The sequence below is a fragment of the Poecile atricapillus genome, chromosome 22, assembly GCF_030490865.1.
Source record: "Poecile atricapillus isolate bPoeAtr1 chromosome 22, bPoeAtr1.hap1, whole genome shotgun sequence".
NCBI classification, from domain to species: domain Eukaryota; kingdom Metazoa; phylum Chordata; class Aves; order Passeriformes; family Paridae; genus Poecile; species Poecile atricapillus.
The window spans coordinates 6,772,736-6,798,390 of NC_081270.1; the positions used below are offsets into that span (position 1 = coordinate 6,772,736).

Genomic DNA, 25,655 nt, shown 5'->3' on the forward strand with positions numbered 1-25,655 from the left:
AGCCAGCAGTACTGAAATACATCAGCTTCTCATTCCCTACCAGTCCTGCGTTATTAAAACCCACCTTTATATGCAAATGCCACAGAAGACATCAAGGCCACGAGCTCAATGAGTGCTTGGCCATTCAGAAAGGTAAAAAAAGAGAGCTAGGGAGAGCAAGAAGGGCTGTCCGGGATGGGAGAGGAAACTGAGCACAGGAAAGAGCAGTGAAGATGATGATGGAGGGCAGTAACCCAAAGGATTACAAAGGAAACCCTGAACCCCACCAGAAACCTCAGCCATTCCCAATTTAATCCACCCCTCCTTCCACCACAACTGCTGCTCACGCCAGGAGCTGCCCAGGGAGGTCAGGATGCATCCATGGGGATGCAGCCCCCACAGTCAGGAGAGGAATGTGAGTCCTGCCTGAGCCAAGGGAGGCCATCCCACACTGGGATGCTCCAAGCTGTGCCAGCAGGGCTTGGGAAGTCGGGAACTGGCAAGAATTCACCTGAGATAACACAGGTCCCATCACTCTGAGATGTGGCAGAGGCCATCAAGGTATTGGGAAGTGATTAAATGCCAGGTGCCAGGGAGGAGGGAGGGGGAATGATTTTACCTTGTAGGGAAGAAATAATGACGGGAAGAAGCTCTCTACCAGCTTGGCACAACAGGAATTCATTATGGGATTGCCAGAGGGGTGAATTTGGGCTGCAAGAGTGTGACTTCAGCTTGGAAGCAGGGACTTAGTGCAGAGCCATGGGTAAGATCCAAACCCCTCATATCTCCTGCACCCATGGAAGACTGGGGACAAAACTCCCATGGGAACCACCCTGCCAGCAGGGATTTCTGCATCACCTGGGCCAGGACAACACTAAGGGAACTCTGCTGAGATGCAGAACCCTGTGCCCTGTCCTGTTTAGGAGAGCCAGGAGAGTTGCACCTCTTGTGCAGCTCCCAGGTGGCTCAGAGGAGCCTGGCACCAGCCCTCACTGCTGTGCCAGCCAAAAAATCGTCCCCACAAGGACAGTGAGAGCTCAGAGGGCTCTTCCCGGTAAAAACCCTTTGACAGGGGATGCTGCCAGCAGAGCCATGGGGCTGCTCCACACAGCTCGTGTCACCAACGCCATCAAGTGACTGCAGCGTGGAAAGGGAGAGCAGCAGAGAGGCTGCAGTGATGGAGAGCAGTGGGAAGGCTGGAATTTCTCCCCTGTGCTCCCCAAGGAACTCAGCACCAGCCCCTTGCCTGCTCCCCATCCTGCCTTTGCTGCTCTGGGATGTGCACTCAGTCTTCATTCAGGCTGGACTCTCAGGATGCAGGATCCTGGTGGGACCCTGCATCCCCCAAAAAAATTACCAACACCTTGATGCTGCACAGGGTGCCCCTAGACCCACCCAGTCCTCAGCGTGTCCCCTCACTGCCACCAAACGTGTCCTGCCTCCCACACACAGCAGGTGCAGGGCCATCCCACCCCAGACCTGGCCAGGTGCCTCCCCACCTCACACTGCATCTGGCACGCCAGGAAAAAGGGAAATACTTCAAATACATCTCCAAACACCTCAAAATACACCTCAAAATACACCTATAATCCCACCAACTAGGGAGCACCTCAGGGATGGGGACAGATGTTGTCCCTTGGCCAGCTGTGCTCTGGACCTGCCACACCAGGCTGATGCTGGATTGATCTTTTTTTCCCCCCCTCCTTCCTTTGTAAGCATCCTTTCCATGCCAATCCACTGCTCCTCCTGGCCACAGAGGGGAGGGAGACACGGAAACGTGATCACCCCACTCCAGGCAATACCCTCGGCCAATTCCTGTGCCCGACTGACGGGGAAGGCGCTGATGCTGCTGCCACGTCTGTGGATGGTCCCTGTGACCTCAGCACAGGCTCCAGCCCCTGCGTCTGTCCCAGCACTCCTGAGCACCTGGAGATGGGTTTTATGGGATGGGAAAAGGTGTTTATGTGCCTGGAAAACCGGGGTGGTGCCTGGAGCGCTGCTTGGAGCTTCCTGGGTGTCCAGCTGTGTCTCTAAGAGGTGATGTGCCCTTGAAAAATCTGTCTGAGCACGTGGAGAAAAGAATAATGCTCCTCTGAGGTGTATTTTTGTGTATTGAAAAGGAAAATTGAGCAAAACGGTGAGCACACAGCCTGGCTTCTGGCAGGACCCCATTCCTAGGAGTGGGTTGGGGTCCCATCTGTAACACACCACAGGATCTGTGGCTTCCACAACCATAAACAGGATTGGGAGAACCAAAGCAGGAGCTGGGATAAAACCTGACACAGCTCCCCCCGGCCTGAAGGGCAGGAATCAGGGCCAGCCCAGTTATTTCTGCCCCCCAGGACAGCAAGGCAGCCGTGTAAAGCCCAGCCCTGGTGCCACACCTTGTGTCAGACGCATTTTTGAGCAATCACTGCCCCGCCCTGACCGGCCACAAACGGGTTCCCTTGGAGATCTGGGCTGCAGGTCCGAGCTGGACCTGGGCCACATCCCCACTGCTCAGTGGTTTTTCTGCGGCTGGGTAAAATATTCCTTCCACGTCGTCTGTCTCAATCAACACTGACATCCAGTGGCTCGCAGGGATGACGACAGCCGGAGCGCCCTGTGGAGATGTACAGGTGGACAGAGCTGGCCAAGGATGCCTGTTGCACCACAGCTTTCCCATCAGCATTCCTGGGCCATCACCACGGGAAAATAAACTTCCTCCTGCTTGTAAATCCCAGACAGGAGAAGCCCTGTGTTTTCCAGACTTTCAGGGCTCTCAAGTGGAGTCACCCTTGGGAATTCTCCCTGGTTTTCAGGGGCAGCAAGGCTCAGGGAGCTGCTGAGGGACCCCTGACTTCACCTACCTGACCCACATCACTGCAGGTCATGACTAAGACATGCAGGAGTCCTCCAGCTGCTTTCTCCCAAAGCACAAGGCTCAAACCTGGCCAGGAAACTGGGATCACCCCCCAAAATATCTGTAGGAAGCCACAGGAGGAGATGAGGTTTGAAAGGGCACCCATAGCACTGTCCTGTCTGGAAAAGCCATGGATCCACCATGGCAGAGCTGTGAGACACTCTCAGGAAAAGCTACAGGAACTGTTCTCCCATCTCCAGCCTCTAACTGCAAGCAGAATATCCCACTTGGAGAAAACCAGGAAGGAGAACAGCCACTGCAGGCCCCCAGAGGGTGACAACATGTCCCCCCACTGCCACAGCAGTGACAAGGCTTGCTGGCCCCAAGGGCACCCTGAGGCCTCAGATGTGGAAATTGGGGAAAGGTTGGGAAGCAGCTGCTCCTGCCAGAGCCCAGTGGAAGCAACCAGGTCCCCCCTCCCGAGGTGATGCAGTGCCAGGATGGGACATGGTTGACAGCCCTGGTAGGGACAGATTTTGGGGACTGCCAGCCATAAATAACCCTGGCAGGTGTCCTGGACCATCAACCTGGCCCCAGAGTTAGGTCTCACAGACCTGGGTTTATGTCCCAAGCCCCTTCCTAGAGCTGTTAATCACACATTTCTGACACGGGGGTTTAGTTAACCCCCAGCTCTCTGGGCTCACAGCTGGGGGATGATCCCTGGGCAGAGCCAGAGGGGGGATGTTGGCCCAGACAGGCTCTAAACCCACCAGGCAGCCTGATTCCTGCTGGGGGTGCATCCACATCCAAGGAGACACACAGGACCCCCAGGAGCAGCACAGCCCTTCTCCATCCACCCCTGTCCTGCCCTGCCCCAGCCAGTGTGGTGGATTCCAGCCAGATCTCAGTGTTTTGACCCTTTAATGGGGGGATCAGCCCCCCTCACCCTGCCAAGGTCACTCCTCCTTCCCCTGACACTGTGTCCACAGACAGGTTATCCCACTTGGCTGCCTGGGACAGCAAGAACCTGTCACCCCCAGCATCATCCCCCCGTCCATCCCTGTCCTCTGCCTGCACAGAGATGGACACAGTCACTACTAATGTCTGTACAATTTTTGGGGAGGGATGGGATGTTCTGGGACTCACCATCCAGCTGGGAAAAAGCAAGGCTGGCAAGCAGCAGCTTGCAAAGTGTGGGCTTGTGCCTGCACAAATATTATGACAGGGATCTCTTCAGTGAGCGGCTTTGTGCTGGGATGGTGCACAGCCTTGGGAAGTGACACACACACACACCCCTCACACCCACCCCTGCGGAGCTAAAAAGGTGCAGGAGCAACTGGAGAGTAGCCACTGCTTCTCTTACCTTTCCTGGGAGAGAGGAGGAGGAGAAGGAAGAAGGGGATGGGGGGGTTGGAGCAACTTCACCCACTCTTCCAGCCCCTCTGCGGCTGGGCTGGGGAGGGCAGGAGGGGCAGGAGGAATCCCGAAGGCGGCAGGCACGGCTGCGGAGCGCTGTCTCTGGAAGACAGGGAGAGAGGGAGATGAGGAGAGAGGGGAAGGGAGGGAGAGAGGGAGAGGAGCAAGCGCCGGGGCTTGGGGTGGGGGAGCGCTGCACCACCAGCCACCTCAGCAACCGGTGCCTTCACCCCCCGGGACCCTCCCCACCGAGCAGCGGGGCTGGGGGATCCCGGGGAGTCCTGGGGGTCCCGGGAGGGAGAGGAAGGCTCTTACCGAAGCGGCTGCAGCAACATGTGCTCCGGCGGGGAGGCTCTGCCCGGAGCCGGCGGGGTGTCTGGCTCCCCTGGGATGGGGGGCTTCTGGATCCCCAGGGTGGGTCTGTCGCCCCCCACCGCTGACTCAGAGTGTCCGGAGCTGTCTGGGTGACCCTCACCATCATCACCATCATCATCATCACCCAGTGGAGCCATTTGTTTTGCCAGGGAGGTAACCATGACAATGCCCCCGAACACCCTGGCGGTTCTCCCTCCCCTCGCTCCCCTCCTGAGCCCGGGGGCTGCAGGGGAGGGAAAGGGCGAGGGGCGGAGGAGATGCCCCCGAGCTGGGCAGGCTGCTGGAAAAAAAGAAGCTGCGAACTCCCCTTACCCATCCCCACGATTTGTCTCCCCGGGATTTTCCGCAGCAGCTGCCGGGAGGGGAAGAACCCACCGCATTCACCTTTGTCATCCTCTTCCTCTTTCGAAGGAAGGAAAGCACACTAAAGCCCCCCAAAATCAGGGTGCATCACCTCTCACTGGCCTCCTCTGCAGCCCTAGGCTGTGTCTCTCTTCCACCCTTGCTGTTGCCCCCATTCCCATCTCAGCTCATGCCCAAAGCCCCTCAAGCCCATCCATGGGGGTCTACAAGGACCCTCCCCACAGGAGAAATGAGGGATATCCCTGGTGGGATATCCCTGAGCAAATTACACTTAAACCCAGGGAAAACAAATTGTAGAAAGGGGAAACTGAGGCAGCTGGAGGAGCACACACTTGGACATTTCTCAAAGCACCAAGCCTGGCTCAGAGCACACTGAGGGTAAAGCTCCTCTTTCTCCTCCTGGCCTCCAAGGACACATTCATGTCACAGGATGGGGGTGACCAGACATGGCATCCCCAATGACCCATCTTGCTCCCCAAGAACAATGTGGTTTACAGGAAATAGCAAGAAAATCCACAAACAAATGCCTGTCCAAGTTAATTTTTTCCTAAGCCCAGCTCTTACAGCTGACTTCAGCCCTGAACCTCCAGAATTTATGATTTTTGCCAGACAAATAAGTCAGCCATGGAAAAACCCATGTCCCATGTTCCCAGTGCCTGTAAATGTTTGTTTACCACGGCTCGTGGTTTCTAGGAAGAAAATAACATATGTCAGGAGAAATCCTGGGATTCAAACCAACAAATGTGGTAGCACTGGGGTATTTGTTTAGAAGACAAAGCAGCATCTGACCTGGTGGATGATGCAAGTGTGAGACCACAGGAGGACACACATGGAGTTGTTTTGGGGGGAATTAATATTTAGTGCTGATGCTGAAGCTGCATCACCACGGCCATCAATGATGTGGTCAAAAGTGCTGCCCAGAACAGCTCACAGGGCTTTGTTCCTCCTCATCTTCTCCGGGTTGGCTTTGCCCAGGACACTCCACCATCAATGAGGGCCTGCCCCTGCCAGGGAGTAGCAGAGGGGAATGGGATGGGTATAAATGAGATTAAACTGGGGAGGGGACAAGCTAAAAGTAGAATTTGAGGTCACCTAAGTGCCATCTCTCAGCATGTGGCTTTACCCACCTGGGGCCAGGTAACAGCAGCATCTCTAAGCAGCACAGAGGAGTATTTCCAGTCGTGGTTCATGCCTGGGTGGGTTCTGGGACTGGCCAAGCACAGGACAGGCTTTCCAGGCTCATTATCCAGCTCACTCAAGTGTGCAAGAGCGGTGTTCTTGTGCTGGGAGACTCAGACAGGCTCAAAACTGGGAAAAAAAAACCCAAACAAAACAGAAAAAAACCCAGTATTAAACCAAATCTCCTGCTGGATGGACAGCAACAAGCACTTCCCATGACCTCCATGTGTGCTCTGTATGTAAATGTCATTTTCCTTAGCCTGGAATGCTCTGAAGAAACAAATAATCACCCTGTGGGGAGACTGTGATAATTGAAAAGTGATGACACAGGGCAGGGACTTCCTCCTCCTCCTTCTTTTCCTCCTTTTCTTCCTCCTCTTCTTCCTCCTTGCAGCAGTTTGTGTGTGGGCAAGGAAGACTCTGACCTGTTTGGTGTGTCAGGACCAGAGGAAATTCCACTGTCCAGCCTCCACCATTGTGAGATCTCTCATTCCAGCACAGTCAAAGTCTGCTGGTGAGGGGAATTATGCATTTATTTAAAGTTATCTGGATATTTATCTCACATCTAAATGAATAAATATGAAATTATATGACAGCAGAGTCTCCAGCAGAATCAAGGACCTTGCATTGAACCTACAGGAAACCTAACACCTCCAGGAGCCCATCCCTGCTCCAGAGATTGAGGAGAAAATTCCTTCCTCATGGGCAGAACACAGAAACACCCACCACAGTCACTCCTCACTGACAGGCTGCACAGCCCTGAAAATCCCAAGGAATTATTGTAGCCAAGGTCAAGGAGGAAAAAGGAGGTGTTGGAAGGATCTGCCCCCAGCCAGTGTTTCCTGATCACAGTTTTCTTCTCAATGCCTGTTTTCTCCTCTCTACAATGGGACTAATCCAAATTAAATGTGTTTATGGGAGGTGTGTCTGCAAGAAAATATTAAATTGGAAGCATGAGCCCGTCAGCCTCTGGGATTTCCCACATTTATCTTTATTTTTACCCTAATTAACTAATTAATGTCTCAGACTTGCCTTTGAGTTCCCATTGAAAATCTCCTTGTTCAGCTCCTGTGTTCAGCATCCTCCTGTTGCCATGGAAAAAAAAATGCTGTGACATCACCTCCACAAATAAAGCTGCCAGACCCCAAAATTCACATGTGGGGCTGGGGAGGGATCCTGATAAATTGAGGGACAAAGGGCTACCACATCCAAACAGGAAACTGAATTAGATGGGAAAGCATCAGATGATAATATTCTATTATTTGATAATTATTTGATAATGATATTTTAAGGAAGAAACTGCCACAGTTGGTGTGAAGAGCAATAGTGAAGGGTCCAGCTCTGCCTGGGATGAGATTTCTCAGCACAGAAAGAAATAAGCTCAGATGGAGGTTTTAGGCTGTGGGAACAAATGAAGTGTCTCCATTAATGGGGAGGGGGAATATTGAGTCAGGGAAATAATCCTGAGTTTGGGAAATTGTGGCTGATGCCTGCAGGCTTGGCCATTTTACTGGTAAAAACACAAATTTGGACCCTCCTTGAGAGCTGCTCTGTCAAACAAGGCTCAAGGAAGGGAACAGCAGCCCAGCGAGGAAATCTCACAGGCTCTTCCCACACTTCTTTCATTTCTACTTTTCCTTTTACTCCTCTTTATTCCAGGACCTTTAAAGAACAGGTTTGATACCGGGTCTAAGCCAGCTCCTGTCCTACAGCAGGAGACAGGACAGAAATGATTCCTGCAGCTCCTGTCAGTTCTACACCTCCATGACTCATCCCAGTACTTTGTTTTCACCTCCATCCCTGTTCCAGAGACGGAGCTGCTGTTCCCTTGAAAATGTCACAATGTCTGCAGGATTTTCCCCAGGCCCTGGCTGCCAAAGGGACTCCATGCCATGGGAAACAGAAGCTCCAGCCCCACACCAGATGGCACAGCAGGGTCTGACCCCCAGCCCCAAACGGGACAGGAGGCACAGCCCCAGCCCCACATGGGGACCTGGTCATGTCACACAGGGGACTGAGCCCCACATCATGTGGGATACAGGCTGTATCTCAGCCCAGATCACAGCGGGGTTCTGATCTCAGCCCAGATCACAGCGGGGTTCTGATCTCAGCCCAGATCACACCGGGGTTCTGATCTCAGCCCAGATCACAGCGGGGTTCTGATCTTAGCCCAGATCACAGCGGGGTTCTGATCTTAGCCCAGATCACACCGGGGTTCTGATCTTAGCCCAGATCACACCGGGGTTCTGATCTCAGCCCAGATCACACTGGGGTTCTGATCTCAGCCCAGATCACACCGGGGTTCTGATCTCAGCCCAGATCACACCGGGGTTCTGATCTCAGCCCAGATCACAGTGGGGTTCTGATCTCAGCCCAGATCACAGCGGGGTTCTGATCTCAGCCCAGATCACACCGGGGTTCTGATCTCAGCCCAGATCACAGCGGGGTTCTGATCTCACCCCAGATCACACCGGGGTTCTGATCTCAGCCCAGATCACACCGGGGTTCTGATCTCAGCCCAGATCACACCGGGGTTCTGATCTCACCCCAGATCACACCGGGGTTCTGATCTCAGCCCCACAGCGTTCAGGGCACCAGGCCCCTGACTGCCGGCCCCCTCAACATACAGGGGATCTGAGTGCCCAGCCCCACAGAGCTCACAGCCCCATAGAGCTCACAGCCCCACACAGAGCTCACAGCCCCATAGAGCTCACAGCCCCACACACAGAGCTCACAGCCCCACACAGAGCTCACAGCCCCACAGAGCTCACAGCCCCATAGAGCTCACAGCCCCACACACAGAGCTCACAGCCCCACAGAGCACACAGAGCTCACAGCCCCACAGAGCTCACAGAGCTCACAGCCCCACAGGGCTCACAGCCCCACACACAGAACTCACAGCCCCACACAAGGCTCACAGCCCCACACACAGAGCTCACAGCCCCATAGAGCTCACAGCCCCACAGGTCTCACAGCCCCACATACAGGTCTCACAGCCCCACAGAGCTCACAGCCCCACATACAGGTCTCACAGCCCCACACAGAGCTCACAGCCCCACAGAGCTCACAGCCCCACACAAGGCTCACAGCCCCACACAGAGCTCACAGCCCCATAGAGCTCACAGCCCCGCAGAGCTCACAGCCCCACATACAGAGCTCACAGCCCCACACACAGAGCTCACAGCCCCACACAGAGCTCACAGCCCCACAGAGCTCACAGCCCCACACACAGAACTCACAGCCCCACACAGAGCTCACAGCCCCACACAGAGCTCACAGCCCCACAGAGCTCACAGCCCCACACAGAGCTCACAGCCCCATAGAGCTCACAGCCCCACATACAGGGCTCACAGCCCCACAGAGCTCACAGCCCCACACACAGAGCTCACAGCCCCACACAGAGCTCACAGCCCCACACAGAGCTCACAGCCCCACACAGTGCTCACAGCCCCACAGAGCACACAGAGCTCACAGCCCCACATACAGAGCTCACAGCCCCACAGGGCTCACAGCCCCACACAAGGCTCACAGCCCCACAGAGCTCACAGCCCCACAGAACTCACAGCCCCACAGAGCTCACAGCCCCACACACAGAGCTCACAGCCCCACAGAACTCACAGCCCCACAGAGCTCACAGCCCCACACACAGAGCTCACAGCCCCACAGAGCTCACAGCCCCACACAAGGCTCACAGCCCCACAGAGCTCACAGCCCCACAAAAGGCTCACAGCCCCACAGCACCCCTCACCCCCATGCCGTGTCCCCTCCACCCCCGGAACGCGCTGCCCCCGGAACGCCGGTGCGCGGCCGCGGTGCGCGGGGGCCGGGCGGTGCCGGGGCGGTGCCGCGGGCGCGCAGGCGCCGCTCCCGCCTGGCGCCATCGCGGCTGCTGCGGCCACCCCGGGCCGGCCATGGCCACCGACTCGTGGGCCCTGGCCGTGGACGAGCAGGAGGCGGCGGCCGAGTCGGTGAGTGCGCGCCGGGGCCCGCGGGGGCTCGGGATGGCCCGGCCCGGCCCGGCCCGGTCCAGCCGTGCGGGGTCCCCCGGGCCGCGCGGCCTCCGCCTCCTCCTGACAGAAAACAGCGATGGCAGAAAGCCTTTTTCTCCTCATTTTCTACCGTGGGGGCAGGGTAATCTGATTGTCCCTTTATAAGCAAAACCCCCGATTTTATTTATATATTTACTTACTTATTTACTTAGCGTTATTTTTAATTTTTTTTTCTCCTTCATCCATTTTTTTGCGCATCCAAAGGGCAAAGACGTCCCTGGTGTCCCCCTCACCCTCCATCCAGACACTGCACCGCTTCAGCCTCGGCTCTGTCTTCCAGCATCCAAAAAAATCCCTCTTTCTTTCATAGATTTTTCAATGAAAAGATGTAACTTCGTACCTCAGAAAAATTGTTTTCTGTTTTTTTTCTGTTCTTGAGCAGAGAACACTCACTGAGCTGAGGATGTGGGGAAGACCCTCGGGGCTGCTCTTCCTGCACATCTCGGGTGGTGAAACAGAATCTTGTTCTTGTGCCGGCCAGGACGGTGCATGGATCCTGTTTCCATCCTGGAATGCTGATTTTTGTCCCTTTTTCCATCAGCACAGCTATTAGGGAGTGGAGGCTGCAGCACAGAAAACAACCCCTTCCCTGTGTTGTCATTACAGCTTAGAAAAACTTGTATTTCTGTTAAAAGCTCCTGCTTAGAAATAGCCATATTAAAACTCTTGAAATCAAGTTCCTTTTGTATCTTCATCCCTTCCAGTTGAGCAGGGTTTGTGCAATACTTGATAAATCCAAAGCTCAGGTTTTCCTGGCTGCAGTTAGAATAGAGGGAGCTATATTTGAATTTCTCTGATTTTGTGTTTTTCCTCGTTTCTAGCTGAGCACTTTACACCTGAAGGATGAAAAAACCAAACCAGATGCCAATGGTGAGTTCCAGCTGCTCAGATGGGTTTGGAAAGGGTGGAATGTTTCCCTGTGGGGGTTCAGAGCGCTGCTGCCAAAGTAAATTCCTGATAAATCATGAGATTCCAGAAGAGCTGAGATTAAGCAGCAGCACAAACTAAATATTTTGGTGTCTCGGGGTGTGGTTGCTAAACTCCACTTGGAGCTCATGTTTCCTCTGCACTGCAAGGCAGTTCTCCTCAGGAAAATGAGCTGTTTTTTAGCTTTTCCCAGGATTTTCCAAAGTTCTGGGGTTGTGGGCTGTCCCTGAGGCCTGGCCTCACCTGTGCCCCCTTAAACTGTTCCAATTCAGGTGCCGTTGTCAAGGCAGATGACAATGTGGAGAAGACGGAGGATGAGGAGAAGGGTGAGTGCCTTTCTGAAAAAAACCTTTGGCAAGGAAATTAATTTAATTTAATTATAATTCTATTGATTTAATATATACTTAAAGTAAGTCTGCCTTATGTCTCAGGACAGCTGATCTTGTATCCTGCCCCAAGGACTTAATTGTAAGACATGTCCTTCCTCCATAACACTTTTAAAGGCATTGTGTCCTGTAATAACTTGGGAGACTCCTGGATTAGAGTGGAGAGAAATAAGGGGATAGCAGTATCCTCAAGGCAGGACTGGATACAGGAGCAGTTGGATAACCTGGAGCTGGGATTGCTGTAGCAACCAACAAGTTGCGTTTATGCAGTGGCTGTTCAGAGGTGGGTAACGGCTCGAAATCTTTCAGAAGGTGGTTTGAGGAAACAGATTTAGTAGCAAAACCCCAAAGTGCAGTAGTTTAACCTCGTTTGGATCTCCCTTATCCTCAGCCCTTGTGATTCAGCTCTGAAATCTTTTAAAGCACTGTTTATTCTCAGAGTTTCCTTAAAAATAAAACTCTTAAGAGGTGTCTGCCCACGTGTCAGAGTGGGGGTTGAGGAGGCCTGACCCTGCCCCAGGTAGATGCTAAGCTGAAATAATCTTAAATAAGCAGAGATCTGGATCTGTTAAAAAGTCCCTCTTAGAACACTGCTTGCTTGATTTGTCTTCCTGGGTATTAAATGGGGGAATCTCTGGGATCTCTCAATGTCTCATCCAGGAGGTTTGGGCTCTTCAAGCCATTACACTCCACTGAAGAATTTCACTATTTGGAGGGATTTTGTCCCTTTTAAGTGGCTCAGGATTTCAGTGGGAGCAAGACCTGGAACAGGCTGTAACTGATGGATTTCTGTTTTCCACCTCCTTTCCCAGAGGACAGAGCTGCCCAGTCCTTACTGAACAAGCTGATCCGCAGTAACCTGGTTGACACCACAAATCAGGTGGAGGTGCTGCAGAGGGATCCCACATCACCCCTCTACTCTGTCAAGTCTTTTGAGGAGCTGCGCCTGTAAGTGCCTGCTGGGATGAGCCAGAGCTGTTAAATCCTGCCATCAGATATATTTAATAGGCTCCCTTATAACTGGATTTTTCAGTTTGTCATGGGGAGCCTTATTCTTAAACTCAGGGAGAGAGAGCAGTTTTGCTAAAACTGCCAGAGCAGATGGGAGTTTGGAGTCCATAGGATAATTGGAACCTCTCCTCATGTCCTGAAAAATTCCCTGGTTGCTTGGGACATATCACTTAAAAGTACATGGGTTTGTGTTTGAGGTTACTGCAGACCTGTCATTAATAAGTGAGTGTATCATTTGTATTATTTAAATGCAAGGAGAGTTGGTTTATCTGGGTGCCTGCTGGGGGTTTCCATCTGGAACAACAGCAGTGAACAGCACAAAGGGAAAAGCTTATCTTTTCCAGCATACTGGATTTAGGTACTGGACAGACCAGGATTTTCTGACTTCCTCTCCTCTGAAAAGCTCCACCAGTGCAGCTTTCAAGGGATGATAACTGAATTTAAGGCATGATTGATGGGTATATTTATTAATATGCTGAAGAGTGCATCTTGTTGGGATTGTCATGCTTGCATTGATCTCAGGTTTGTTGCTCTACAAGCTCTGCAGGAAAATGGGAGCTAAAGAGCCTTCTCCCCATGAAATGCCAGGATGTTTTGCTTTGTTAGTGTTTGTGCTTGAATATCTACAAAAAGAAGCTGAGGTCCTGCAGTGCCTGTTAGACTAATTCATTCCTGTGTTTCAAAAGGCAAACAATCCCAGGGAGTTAATGACAGGGACAGGCAGCCTAATTGAGTCTTCATTTTGTTATGATTCGGGGTATCCTTGGCAACTGGTGCAGAGCTGGGCTTCGTCTGTCCTTGCTTGGAGCAGCACAAGGTTACATTTTCAAAGAGCTTTTGTTCTGGCCATGGCTGGAAAGTCATAGAGGATTTTTGCAAAAGCATGTTGTGCTGAATAGGAAGTTACTGCAGTGGGAAATGTGGGCACAAGACCTGTAACCTGCTTTGAAAGGAGAGCCCTTCTGAGAGCACTCACAGCATCCAGAGAGCACTTGGGGGTCATCAGCTGAGAGTTTCCAGCACCATTTCATGGATTTAGGTTGTTCTGGGTTCTCCTTGTCTGCACAAGTGTCTGCTGAGAGTGGAAAGCTCCCTCAGAGAAAGCAGCAGATGAGAGTTTGCCGACCTGCAGTGTCACCACACAGTTGTGGGTCTGAGGGTTGGTTTGCAGATCACAAAGTGTAGTGACAGCAAACCGAGCTAATGATCAGTCATTTACCTGAGCCAGCATCACTCAGCTGGATTACAGAATCCACACAACTTCCTCAAGTCCTTGCAAAGAGCTCATGATCCCTTCATCCTGTTCCTCACGCTTTGTCCCGTGTTTGAGTCATCGAGGAGTGATAATTTTGGCACCAAGATTAGACATGGCTGAGCAAATGGGATTGGCCTGAAGGACAGGATTAATGCTTTCTGCTCTGGGATTCCTGGATTGTCTGAAAAGCTGCTTTGGAACAAGCAGTGCTGGCCCCAGACACAGGCTTTGCCCTCAAGCTGGGACAGGCAGGCTGAGTTATTAAATCCAGGGGTTTTTGTAAAGCTTCCTGTGTCCAGACTTCCTGCTGTCACTTGTAGCTTCCAGATTCTAACCACAGTTCTTTCATGGGTGGGATTGTAGCAGGGACAGCCCTAGGATGTCTTCTTGAGGGTTTTTTTCACCTTTTTGTACAAATATGGAAACTAAATGAATTTAAATAGGTCATGATATAAAAATTTCCCTTTTCAGGAAACCACAGCTCCTGCAAGGAGTCTATGCCATGGGCTTCAACAGACCATCTAAGATCCAAGAGAATGCCCTGCCCATGATGCTTGCTGAACCGTACGTACACTTCCTTCCTACTCTCTACCAGAATAGAAAGATTTGAAAGGTTCAGTGTGCTGCTCCTGAATTTTGGATGAGAGGAGGGTGATGGAGAAACTCTCAGGGTATGGAGAAAGGGTTCCCATGCCATGGTGTTTCTGTGGTTATTAACTATGTGACACTGGATTTAACTGTGTGAGCCCTGGATTTGTCCTTTTCCTAGGGTTGGTACTGAGCATTCAGTGCTGTGGGGTTTGGGAGGTCGTTGCCATTTTCCTCATTAGTTTGGGAAGAAATAATCCAAAATAGCTCAGAAATCCTGGGTGGGTAGGAGTAGCTTTGGTTCTGATTTTCCTCTCCACAACCCTGAGCTGGAATGTGTGAAGTTCTGGGGAATGTCTGAGCCACTGGGGAAGGTGTGTGAAATGGGAAATTACTACGAGATAACCACAGTTCTCCTTCCAAAATCTCCATTATTGAGAAACGTTGGGCAGGAAGTAATAATGGAGCATAGCTGGTTGGGCTGGCCATGGATCCAGAGCAGGGCTAAATGTGACAGGATTCAAATGCCACCGTGGTGCTTCACCCTCTGAGCTGTGCCTGCTGTGCCCCCAGCCCGCAGAACCTCATCGCGCAGTCGCAGTCCGGTACTGGCAAGACAGCTGCCTTCGTCCTGGCCATGCTCAGCAGGGTTGAGCCTGGGAACAAGTATCCACAGGTAAAGTTTGTGGGATGTGGCTGTTTTGGGGTGTTCCCTGGTGGTGCAGTGCCATCTAGTGAAGAGCCTGAGCTGCTGGGAGGACTTCAGATGTAAATTCATGGCTTGGTGGAGCCATGGTGTTATTTCTTTTAAATTGCTTAAAGGGCATGGTTGTTTAGGGATTCATCAAAAGTGCCTTCAGTGCAAAAGATGTGGATTTTGCTCAAAGCTCAAAGTCAGTCCTTCCTGTGAATCACACAGGGTGCCATTGCTCTGTGAGGAGTTAAATCTTTCTGGGAGGACTTAAATCAGAGAAATAGTGCAGACTGAAGGGGGCTGGATCAGTGGGTTTGGTGTAGAAGAGAAGGAACTGTGACAACAGAGCAGACAGTGCCTGGAAAGGGACTTTTTAAATCAGATTTCCTCATGGGATGATTGAGAAACTGTTCAGCCACTTGGATGTTTGTCTTGAAGAAAACTTCAACAAAGATTTTAAAAACCAAGTGTGATAGTGTTGCCCTGGATGTTGATCACCTCATTTGTTATCCTTCTCTTTCTCCAGTGTTTGTGCCTTTCCCCAACATATGAGCTGGCACTTCAGACAGGAAAAGTGATTGAACAGATGGGAAACTTCTACCCAGAGCTGAAACTTGCGTACGCTGTCCGAGGCAACAAACGTGAGTAAGGGGAAACAGCACAAACAGGAGGAGGGAGTGATGCTCCTCAGAGCAGTCAGGTGGTGAAATAGCTGGGTCAGAGAGGGATGGAGCATTTCCCTGCCTGCACAGCCACCCTAGAGCAGCCCTTCCTTCTGTCTCGGCAGTGGAGAGGGGGCAGAAGATCTCGGAGCAGATCGTCATCGGCACGCCCGGCACCGTGCTGGACTGGTGCTCCAAACTGAAATTCATAGACCCCAAGAAGATCAAGGTGTTTGTGTTGGATGAAGCAGATGTGATGATCGCCACCCAGGGCCACCAGGACCAGAGCATCCGCATTCAGAGGTACAGAGCAGTGCCACAGGGACAGCAGGGCTGAAACAAGACTGAAATGATACCTTAGCTCTAGTCCAGGGTGAGGCACTGACACAGAGGCACAATATCAGGGGATGACAAGCAGTTTCATTTCCTTACAGAATAAAAATCCTGTCCCTGGAGCAGGGTTTATTCCTTTTAAAGATGGTAAGTCTGGATGCCTGTGGTCCCATGAGGGAGCGATCATGGGTGGGTAAGATTGGTTTTAGTCTTTCCAGGCACTGAAATTACTGGTTCCAGGCTTGTTCTCCTTTGAATTCCATCAGGATATCAGGAGATGACAGTGTTGTGTGGGAACCCTCCCTATTTCTCTCTCTTTCAGAATGCTCCCCAGGGACTGCCAGATGCTCCTGTTTTCAGCCACTTTCGAGGATTCTGTGTGGAAGTTTGCTCAAAAAGTTGTTCCTGACCCAAACATTATCAAACTGAAGCGTGAGGAGGAGACCCTGGACACCATCAAGCAGTATTATGTTCTGTGCAACAACAGAGATGAGAAATTCCGGGCTCTGTGTAACATCTACGGTGCCATCACCATTGCCCAGGCCATGATCTTCTGCCATGTGAGTGCTTCCAGGGAATGTTACTCCTAGAGTGACCCCCTCAGACTGCAAGTGCTGAAACCAAGACAGGTTTCCACAAAGGAACTGAGTACAGAATTGCCCTTTTTGGCTTCTGTGGCTCCCATTTTGAGTGAAATCCTAAAAGCCACATTAGTGCTGGCTGGTTTGATTCTCTGGGTTTGTCCATCCAGGAGACAACACAACACTGGGGTTTTTTATTGCTGAGTGGTCACTGTTATCCCTGAAGTCCTCTGAAGGAAAGCTCTGAGTAATGCACATTTTTCCAAAATTCTGAACTACTGAAAAAAGAAAAAAAAAAAAAGTGGGGTTGGAAAATGCATGAAAATAGGGCAGAATGAAGGATTGGGAAGTCTTGTGCTTCTCTAGCTGATACAGAGCTGTTCCTGGGACTTCATTTCCCTCAGGTAATTGAGGATACACCTCTGGGATCTCACTGTGAATCATACTGAGACTTGGTTTTCATTTTCTGGAAGCCACCATAATAATTTTCAAGGGAAAATCAGTGTTGACAGCACAGAACAGCAAGTCACAGTGAGCTCAGACAGGATGAAAGTGTTTGGAGTCTGTTGCAGCAGTTTGCTTTTAGGCTTTTTTGTTGGAGCTCAAAAAACTGTTTAGTTCAAGGCTGTGCAGAGCCTCTGTGGGATTTCACAACTGCATTCAGGTCTGACCCTGCTATTTTCCAAGCTGAGTAGTTGTGGTTTTGTGACAGTTTTTATGAGTTTTCAGTGTACATGTGTAGTGTCACTCTCCAGCAGAGTGAAACCCAAGGAGCAGAGCCCAAAGAAAACGTGTCCTTTATTAATCAAGGGCTGAGGTGTATTTTCCTCCTGATACAGTTTGTAAGGGAGACAAAAACTGAGCAGCCACAGAGCTTCCAGTGAGCCCCCAGAGAGGTTTACTGGTGCTTTCCAGCATTAAATCTCTCTCCCAAATGTGTGGCTGGCTGTGTTTTGCAGACCAGGAAGACGGCAGGGTGGCTGGCGGCAGAGCTGTCCAGGGAGGGCCATCAGGTGGCCTTGCTCAGCGGGGAGATGATGGTGGAGCAGAGAGCTGCTGTGATCGAGCGCTTCCGAGAGGGCAAGGAGAAGGTGCTGGTGACCACAAATGTCTGTGCCAGAGGTAGGACATGGTGGAATGGGGCCAGGTGATGCTTTAGGAATTTAGTTTTCATATTTTACGTGGATTTGTAATCCTGGAGTTCTTTAGGGCTCTGAACTCCACACACGGTGTCGGCTGCTGCTCTCCCGCTTTGGGCAGACAAAATTCCTCTCCAGGCCTGGCAGTCAAGGACACCTCACTGCCTCAGAGCCCCAGAAATGGAAACAAAAGGGACTTGGGGACAGCAAACTTGGGTTAAATGACTTCATTACCTGCAGCTGGAATTGCAGGATTAACCCCCAATGGACCAAACTTACACAAGTGTGAGAAGCCAAAGTGAGCCGTGGAACATTTTGGGTGCAGCCCCTGGGGGGCTTCATCTGCCCAAAACGCACCTGAGGCCCTTCAGTAAATACAAGCACTTTTTATGCCTTTAGTTTTGTCTGGCCTCTTTCTAGGTAACCCCAAAAGGGATCACAGGGAGGGGAAGCAGCACTTGCTGAGGTAACACATGCCCCTGGCCAGCTCACAGGAAGAATTCACATCCTTGGGTGTTCCAGCTGGGAGAAATTGGTGTCCTTGCGCTGGATGCCTGTGAGCAAACACAGGATTCCTTGTTGGATTCTTGCTGCTGGAACTGGAAAAGTCCATGCTGTGGATGACCAAGCCTGCTTTGTGCTGCTGACCTTCAGGGTTTGCAGTGAACATGTGTCCAAGGATGGAAAACTGAAAAATACTGAAATCCAGTTCACTGTCCCAGTAGGAATTTGTGGTGTAATTTGACATCCTAGAACAGTTAAGACAGGTTTGTACTTGGTAAAAAACAGTGGTCTTTAGAGCTTTGCAGGGAAGGAAAGAGATTCTGAAATATTTAAGTGCTGGTAGAATTTCCAAAATATTGAAGTGCCTTTGGCTGTTTCAGTGGGACTCTCTGCCCTAACAGCTCAATAGTTTTTATTTCCAATATTCCCTGCGAGGATATTGTAGAAAAGCAGCATTTCAGAGTCTGAGGAGGCTGTTCCTACTCTAAAAAGAGTCAAGTTTGTAACCTGATGTTTTCTTTTTGTCAGGGATCGATGTAGAGCAGGTCTCTGTTGTTATCAATTTTGATCTGCCTGTGGATAAGGATGGGAACCCAGACAACGAGACCTACCTGCACCGGATCGGCCGCACCGGCCGCTTCGGCAAGCGAGGGCTGGCCATTAACATGGTGGACAGCAAGCACAGCATGAACATTCTCAACAGAATCCAGGAACATTTCAGTACGTACCCTCAGCCTTCCTCCTGCCCCTCAACTGTTGAGTGGCTGCAGAATTTGACTTGCTGGATGCTGAGCAGGTCAGAGGGTGGTTGTTGAGCCTTAAACGGGTGGCAGAGGAGCACAGCAGGAGGGTTTGGTGGAGTGTCACTTGGGACTGTGCCCTGCTGCCTGTGACAGGAGAATAAGTCAGGCTGTGTAACTTTTTGATCTGTTTTTTCTCTGATTCTGCTGCACCACTTCTCACATGTGGATTTCTCAGTCTCTTCTGAGCTCCTTTGGGATACTCCCTCACAGGGAGTTCTGTTTATTTCAGTTCTCCAGGTCAGGAAGAAAACTCCAAAGCTCGTTAGGATCTTGTTTCTCGTGTTTATTAGGATGTTATCACAAAACTTGGCAGGTCTCTCCAGACTTTCTGCACAGGTTTAAATCACTACAACCTGGCTCATTTTGGCTCTGATGGTACAAAATGGCCCTGAACTATGCAGTTCTTTTATCTTTATACTTATTCTTATCCAATTAACAGTTGACATGTATATTATTTTTCTTAATGACCCAATGACCCAACACCTCTGTGCTGCACTGTGGCATTTTCTATCCAATCACCTACTACTACACAAAAACCTTTAGAAGAAGAAAATGAAGAAGGAAAATAGACAACATTCTAAATCCTCCATCTTGTCTTCTGCTTTCTAAACTGTTTTAAACTCTAAACTTTAACTTTTTCACCCAGTGACTTAAGAAAAGTTTCTAATTTACACACTCACACTTTTAGCTTTTCTAACTTTAACAGTTGTTTTCATGTAACACCATGAAAACACGCTCATAAATTTCATGTTCTGTGAAATTCAGTGTTCTCCTGGATGTCAGAGACAAGGGCTCACACTCTGTCTCACACTCCAACAAGGCTGTGTTTGCTGGCTGCCTTGAAGTCCTTGAAGTTGATTTTCCAGGGGTGGGTAGCACTGGAGTACCCAGATTGATAAAATGAAACAGTTTTAATTCGTATTTTTAAAACCTGACTGAACATTCCCTGGTAAACCAAAACTCGAGTCCAGCTGAGGAGAGCAGTGTTCCCTTCTCTGCTCTGTGTTACAAAATCTGACCTCTTTCTCTTCTTTCCCAGACAAAAAGATAAACAAATTGGATACTGACGACTTGGATGAAATTGAGAAGATAAATAACTGAAATAGCTGCTGGAACTGGTGTGTGCCCTGCTGTGGAAGCTCTCCCACTACAATTGGATCAGCGTTTGGATTGGCACAGCCTCTCAAAAGGACTCTTCAAGATATGAGTACACAAAAATTACCTCATTTTCAAAATTGCAGTTGGACTTCAAATTGTGCAACTATGGGGAGGAAGAGGAAATGTTTACAGAAGCTTTTAACATTTCTTAGTTTAGCCTTAAAATGGGATGATTGTTGGAATTCTGAGAAATACACTTGCCAAAAGAGAGGCAATAGGGAATTATCTAAAATTTTAAAAGGAAAAAAAAAAATAAAAATATTGCCTTTAATTGGAATAATTTGCAGCATTAACCTGATCAGTTTAAATTCAACAGCTGAATATATAATGGACATAAGGAAAGGAAAAAAAAAACTAAAACCCCCAAACAAGGCAGCTGGTTTTTGGCTAAATACTCAACTTGTACAAACTAGGATGTCATTCTCTTTGGCGCGCTCCCCTGAGCTCTTTAAGACTCATTTCTGGCTTTCTGATGGATTTGCCCTGCTTTTCCTTGCATAAATTGTCCTGAGGATGTCTCCAGTAGCTCCTTCTCGCAAACACAGGTGCCGTGTGGCTTTGCTGGGCAGTGTTTTCTTTTCCTTTGTCCTGGATTTGTTGGGATGGCCGCTCTCCGTGCCCTGGGTGGTGGTGGTGACACTACAGAAGTTCATGCCAAGGTTAAGGTGTGGGTGGGTGGGGTGGGAGGGGCAGTATGAAGGGAACTGTACTAATGAATTGCCTGATTAAATTCACCTCTGAATGGAATTCACCATGTGGTTAAATGCACCATGCTGTGAAGCTCAGCATGGATAATGTACAGAGCTGTTTGGCTTCACCCATCAGATAGAGGAATAAAAGAACAACAAAAAAAAAACCCATGATAGCCTGGATTGACCAAAACAATTTACCCTTAGAACACCAAATTTACCTGTTGCAGTATGTTTCAGTACCAGAGTTTTGAGTTCAATTGCTCAGCCAAATTACAGGTGGGAAGTGCTCCATAGTGCAAAATAGGTTGTTGGTCCCTGCCCCGGGGTGTTCCGTGGAAAAGGAAAGATTCTCAGCTCCTGGAGAAGGAAGGATGATGCCTGCTGTGTGTTGGGACCACTCTTGTGCACACAGCTGGATGCTGTGGGCTGTTCCCCCAGCCCAGTCTCCAGGAGAAGGAGGCTCCTGAACAGAATTTAGGGTGCACAGCTCTGTGTTTGGGGGAAATGGGACATGCATGAGCAGCCATGGGCCTGCTACTCAGTGTGGGAATCATGTCAAAACAAATGTATAAATTGTAAATTTAAACTGAATTGTTTTCTTTGCAATTTTGGCCATCATATTCTGTTCAAAGACAGGAATATGGATCCTTTTACCAAGTAAAAAAAGGCTCATTTAAAATGTACCTAAAATTTTAGGAAATTGTGCACCCTTTTATCAATTTGTATAAAGGCTTTAGTGAAGAAAAAAAAAAAAAACAGCTTAAAATTAAACTTTTTTGTATTCTGGGGTGTATCTATTTTTATTCTGTTGGAATCCTATTTAAAGTGGCAGGTGAGTGAGTGCTTGTGTGTGGAGTGGAAGACTTGATTTAATCACCTACTTTCCTAGTACAGCTGAATGACCTGGTGACAGCAGAGTATTGGGTTGAATTGTCATGGAAGCTGCTGCTGGTCCTGTGTGCTGTTTCTAATGTACTTTTAATTGGAATTAAAGAACACATACTGAACAATCCCTTTGCTGACTTCTTGCTTGAATGGTTTGTTGGTGTTTAAAAACCTCAGTAAGGATATTCTCAGCCAGAAGTCCTGAGAAGTTTTATATTTGTGACAGAATGAATTTTAATGCTGAAATTCTTAAAAGATTCCCACAAAGAAGTTTCTTAAATGATGCTACACAATAAATGAGGTCAGATAAATATTCTTCCCCTTGTGCTGGGCTTAGAGTTGCTGCTAAAATCTCCCCAGAACAGTTCTGAAGGGAAGAGAAGGAGAACTGAGGGAGAAAAGAGGTGTTTTCTGCATTGTGTGTGCCTAGATCAAGATTTGGTATTTTTTTACCCATCTTTGGAGATGCTGTGGCCTGGGTGAGGTGATTAGGACTAAACTCATCCAGCTTTATCTTAGATATCCAGGAGGAACATCCTCCAGCATGAGAAGTCCACTGTGAGCCAAGTTGCAGAACTGTGTGATTGTTCTTGCTCTCTCACAGGTACAAACTTCAGGAAGGTTCTTGGAGGGCAGCTGACCTTCCAAAAACCCCTTTGGGCAGCCCCTGAGGTATTTGCCATCAAATGAAAGGTTTAAGAGCAGGTGTGATGGATAAACCTCAGCTCATGTAAATCATTTCATGTTCAAGTTTCAGCCTAAAAGGTTTTATTTAACACAGGATGGAAACACTCTGAAATGAAGGAGTTAACAGCACACACAACAGGCAGAAATAGGGAATTAACTACCTACCACTGAAGGAAACATGGAAAATGGTCCTTTTTCCTGAAACCAAGTGAAATACTTCATGGTTCTGTTGAAGGCATCCATATATTTCAATATCTGGGGCTGCTGCTGAGTGATTCCCATCACCAACAGCAGCAGGGACCACTGCTCCATCACATAGTGATTTTATAAAGCTGCTGAACACTTGATTTAGCATCAGGTACCACACTCACAGCCAGCACCAGCAATCAGCTTTCTGCTCCTGTTGTGTTTGTGCTCCTGTGCTGTTTTAGCAGTTACACTGAGCTTCAAAATAAACTGGGTTTGCCTCAAAACATTTAAAGTCAGTCCATCTGTGTGGCAAGTGCTCCATTTTTAAAGGAGATTAAAAATCACTGCTTTTGAAATTCCATTAGAAACTAGAAGATATTTCTCATATTTTAGCACAAGCACATTGTGTTAGCCTAAACCTGGTTAGTCACACAACCAGCCTTTTAATGATGGTTTAGTAAAAGATGGCTTAGTCCTTGAGCCAATTCCCAGTCAAATCCCATTAATACCTTATTTAAAAATTCCCAAAGCAGCACTTGCTCCTTGGACTAACTCCCTGTAGTGTAGAGGGGTTAAATGGAATTATCTTTTAACATCTCTTCTTAACTATCCATCTCTTCTTACCTGTGGATCACATGAGCTGAATAAGAGGAGGAAAACTCAAGAGAAAATCCTGCTGCTCCTCAAGACAACCAGAATAATAATTATTTGTTCTTAAAAAGATTATTTAGTCAAAGTTAAGAGCTGGACTGAGGTTACACCTGAGCCCTCACAGGTATTTTATGATCAGTGTTGCAATTTAATACTTCACAATAACTCATTAATGTGTTAATATTGCTATTTCCAGATGGTTTTGGGGTTTGATCTCCTTTTCAGTCTCTTGAGAAGAAGTTTAGGATAAAGATAAGCTACTGAAGGTGCTCCTGTAGCTAAACCAGCTCTGCTTCTACCTTCCCAAATGGTGCTTCTGCATTCAGAGAACTGATACCTTCCCAAAACACAGAAAAGGACAAGGGGAGAGGACTTGGAAACCTGAGTTTTCAAAGAACATCAGCAACTTCAACAAACCAGAAGGGCTGAAGGTTGGTGGTGCTGAGGCAGAAATTTGTGATGGCACAGATGACACAAGCTGCTCTGTATGAATCAGGTTTATGCACCTGAAATGCTATTTTCTGAAATATTATTTCAAATACTATTACATATCCATAACTGCTTCACCGGTATTTGGTGGGAGTTGGAAGATAAAGAAGTAGGTTGCAGGAAGAATCAGACTCTCAGTTTTTTGGAAGAAGAAGGACCCACAGCATCTTTGTGTGCCTAAAGATCTGCTGCATCGTGCTGCTCGTCCTGTCGGATGCACAGCACAGACTTGGGGAGGATCCCGCACTCCTGAAGGGACTTTGTAAGGTCAGAGAAGCTCCTCCGGGGCACCTCCATGGTTTCAACGCTGCACTGTTGGTAGTTGGCCAACAATTTCTGTCCTGCCACGGCAAGAACCGTCTGGAGACTGTCAGAGGGCTTGAAGTGGTGCTCAAACCTCTGCCCAGAGGGAGATCGGACAGCGAGCAGCACGTGCGGCTCTTCCAGGCTTCCAGGGAACACCCGAGGGCTCTCCTGCCTCGCTCGCCTTCCCCACTGCTCAGGGGCACAGTGCATGTGGGAGCTCTCTTCAGTGGGAATGTCACTTCCTGACGATGTGCTGGCAGATCCCTGTTCTCCAGAAAAAGTCTTGATGGTTTTTGGAGCATCCCCCTGCCCCTCAGTCACCTCCAGCCGGTCGGTCCGTTCAGCCAACGCTTCCACGGCGTCGCTCCCCACACCCTTCCGGATGATGGAGGGGAGCACCCGGTACTTGTTCAGGGACGAGGAGCTCTTCAAAGGCACTTGCTGCAGGAGCTTTGGGATTTTCTCAGGAGACACCTGGACAGGTGGGAATGCTGGTTTTGTGAGTGGTGCTCTCCAGCTGTTCAGCAATTCCCGAGGGGAGGCTGCCGGTGAGGAAGATGGCACACGGCACGGACAGGCTTCCATTCCCTGATGGTGGCTCAGGCTTGGCCTCTGTCCCTTGGCAGATTTGGGCCTGGTGACGTGCATGGTGCACAGCAGAGTGGCTGTGCCTGGAGGGAAGAGGAGCTGAGCTGGTGCTGAGTCCCAGAAAGCCGCTGTGGCCATCGCACCTGCGGGCTGGGAGCAGAGAGAAAAGTTACAGGAACTGGCCAGGAGAGTTCAACCTCCCTGAGGCTCCCACACTGTGCAATGTGTCAGGTAATGACAGAATAAATCTGGGGTATCACTGCATGGGCAGGCAGAAACCCTGCAGAAACCCTTCATTGCCTTCCTTTGGATACTCTCTAACAGTTTAATGTCTTTTTAATACTGTGGTGCCCAAAACTGAACACAGTGTTCAAGGTGAGGCTGCCCAAGAGAAGGACAATCCCCTCCCTTGACCAGATGTCTCCACAACAGTGTTCAAAAAAGTTTAACTATCATGGCCAGGGTGAGCAAGGACTAAAATCAAAGAAAAAGCTCTCTCACCCCAGCCCAAAGTGGATAGCAAGTAGATGTAATTTCATGAGGTCCGTTCTCAACTTAGCTAGGTGTTATTTTTTTTTTAAGAACAAAGGGCTGAGTCACAGAGGGTGGGAGATGCATTATTTATTTGTAGGGACTGGTTTTGGCAGGAATTGTGTAAAGTTTGACCCAGAGCTTCTGCCACTGAATGTAAGTTTTTGATGAAAAGAACAACTTTCTTCTGAAGCTGGAAACTTCAGCAGGGTTAGATGGGATCTTGGGAAAGAATTCTTCCCTGTGAGGGTGGGGAGAAGCTGTGGCTGCCCCTGGATCCCTGGCAGTGCCCAAGGCCAGGCTGGATGGAGCTGGGAGCAGCCTGGGACAGTGGAAGGTGTCCCTGCCCATGGCAGGGGTGGAACAAGATGGTCTTTAAGTTCCCTTCCAACC

General features: G+C 49.5%; 2 protein-coding genes across 3 annotated transcripts; one reads left to right on the top strand and one right to left on the bottom strand.

Moving 5' to 3' along the window:
* Positions 1 to 9,985: 9,985 nt before the first annotated feature.
* Positions 9,986 to 21,946, top strand: LOC131587450 (ATP-dependent RNA helicase DDX19B). 2 transcript variants are annotated; one of them, XM_058855352.1, is made up of 12 exons: positions 9,986 to 10,122; positions 11,025 to 11,073; positions 11,403 to 11,456; positions 12,329 to 12,464; positions 14,254 to 14,346; positions 14,944 to 15,046; positions 15,591 to 15,705; positions 15,852 to 16,029; positions 16,382 to 16,619; positions 17,600 to 17,762; positions 18,812 to 19,003; positions 20,126 to 21,946. In XM_058855352.1, the coding sequence occupies exons 1-12, from the start codon at positions 10,066 to 10,068 to the stop codon at positions 20,185 to 20,187; spliced, it is 1,440 nt and encodes a 479-aa protein (XP_058711335.1). In that variant the 5' UTR covers positions 9,986 to 10,065; the 3' UTR covers positions 20,188 to 21,946. The 2 variants fall into 2 exon arrangements, with proteins under 2 accessions (XP_058711335.1, XP_058711336.1); XM_058855353.1 differs by lacking the exon at positions 9,986 to 10,122 and adding an exon at positions 11,634 to 11,799.
* A 639-nt stretch (positions 21,947 to 22,585) lies between these two features.
* Positions 22,586 to 24,900, bottom strand: UBXN10 (UBX domain protein 10). Its single transcript, XM_058855362.1, has one exon. The coding sequence runs from the start codon at positions 24,867 to 24,869 to the stop codon at positions 24,015 to 24,017; it is 855 nt and encodes a 284-aa protein (XP_058711345.1). The 5' UTR covers positions 24,870 to 24,900; the 3' UTR covers positions 22,586 to 24,014.
* Between the last annotated feature and the right edge of the window lie 755 nt (positions 24,901 to 25,655).

What these genes read in the sequence shown, in the direction of transcription:
- LOC131587450 (XM_058855352.1), top strand. Translation starts at nt 10,066, where the DNA reads ATGGCCACCGACTCGTGGGCCCTGGCCGTGGACGAGCAGGAGGCGGCG. An exon ending in TCTTTTGAGGAGCTGCGCCT is followed by an intron (nt 12,465 to 14,253) that starts GTAAGTGCCTGC and finishes TTCCCTTTTCAG; the next exon opens with GAAACCACAGCTCCTGCAAG. An exon ending in CGCTGTCCGAGGCAACAAAC is followed by an intron (nt 15,706 to 15,851) that starts GTGAGTAAGGGG and finishes CTGTCTCGGCAG; the next exon opens with TGGAGAGGGGGCAGAAGATC.
- UBXN10 (XM_058855362.1), bottom strand. Translation starts at nt 24,869, where the DNA reads ATGGCCACAGCGGCTTTCTGGGACTCAGCACCAGCTCAGCTCCTCTTC.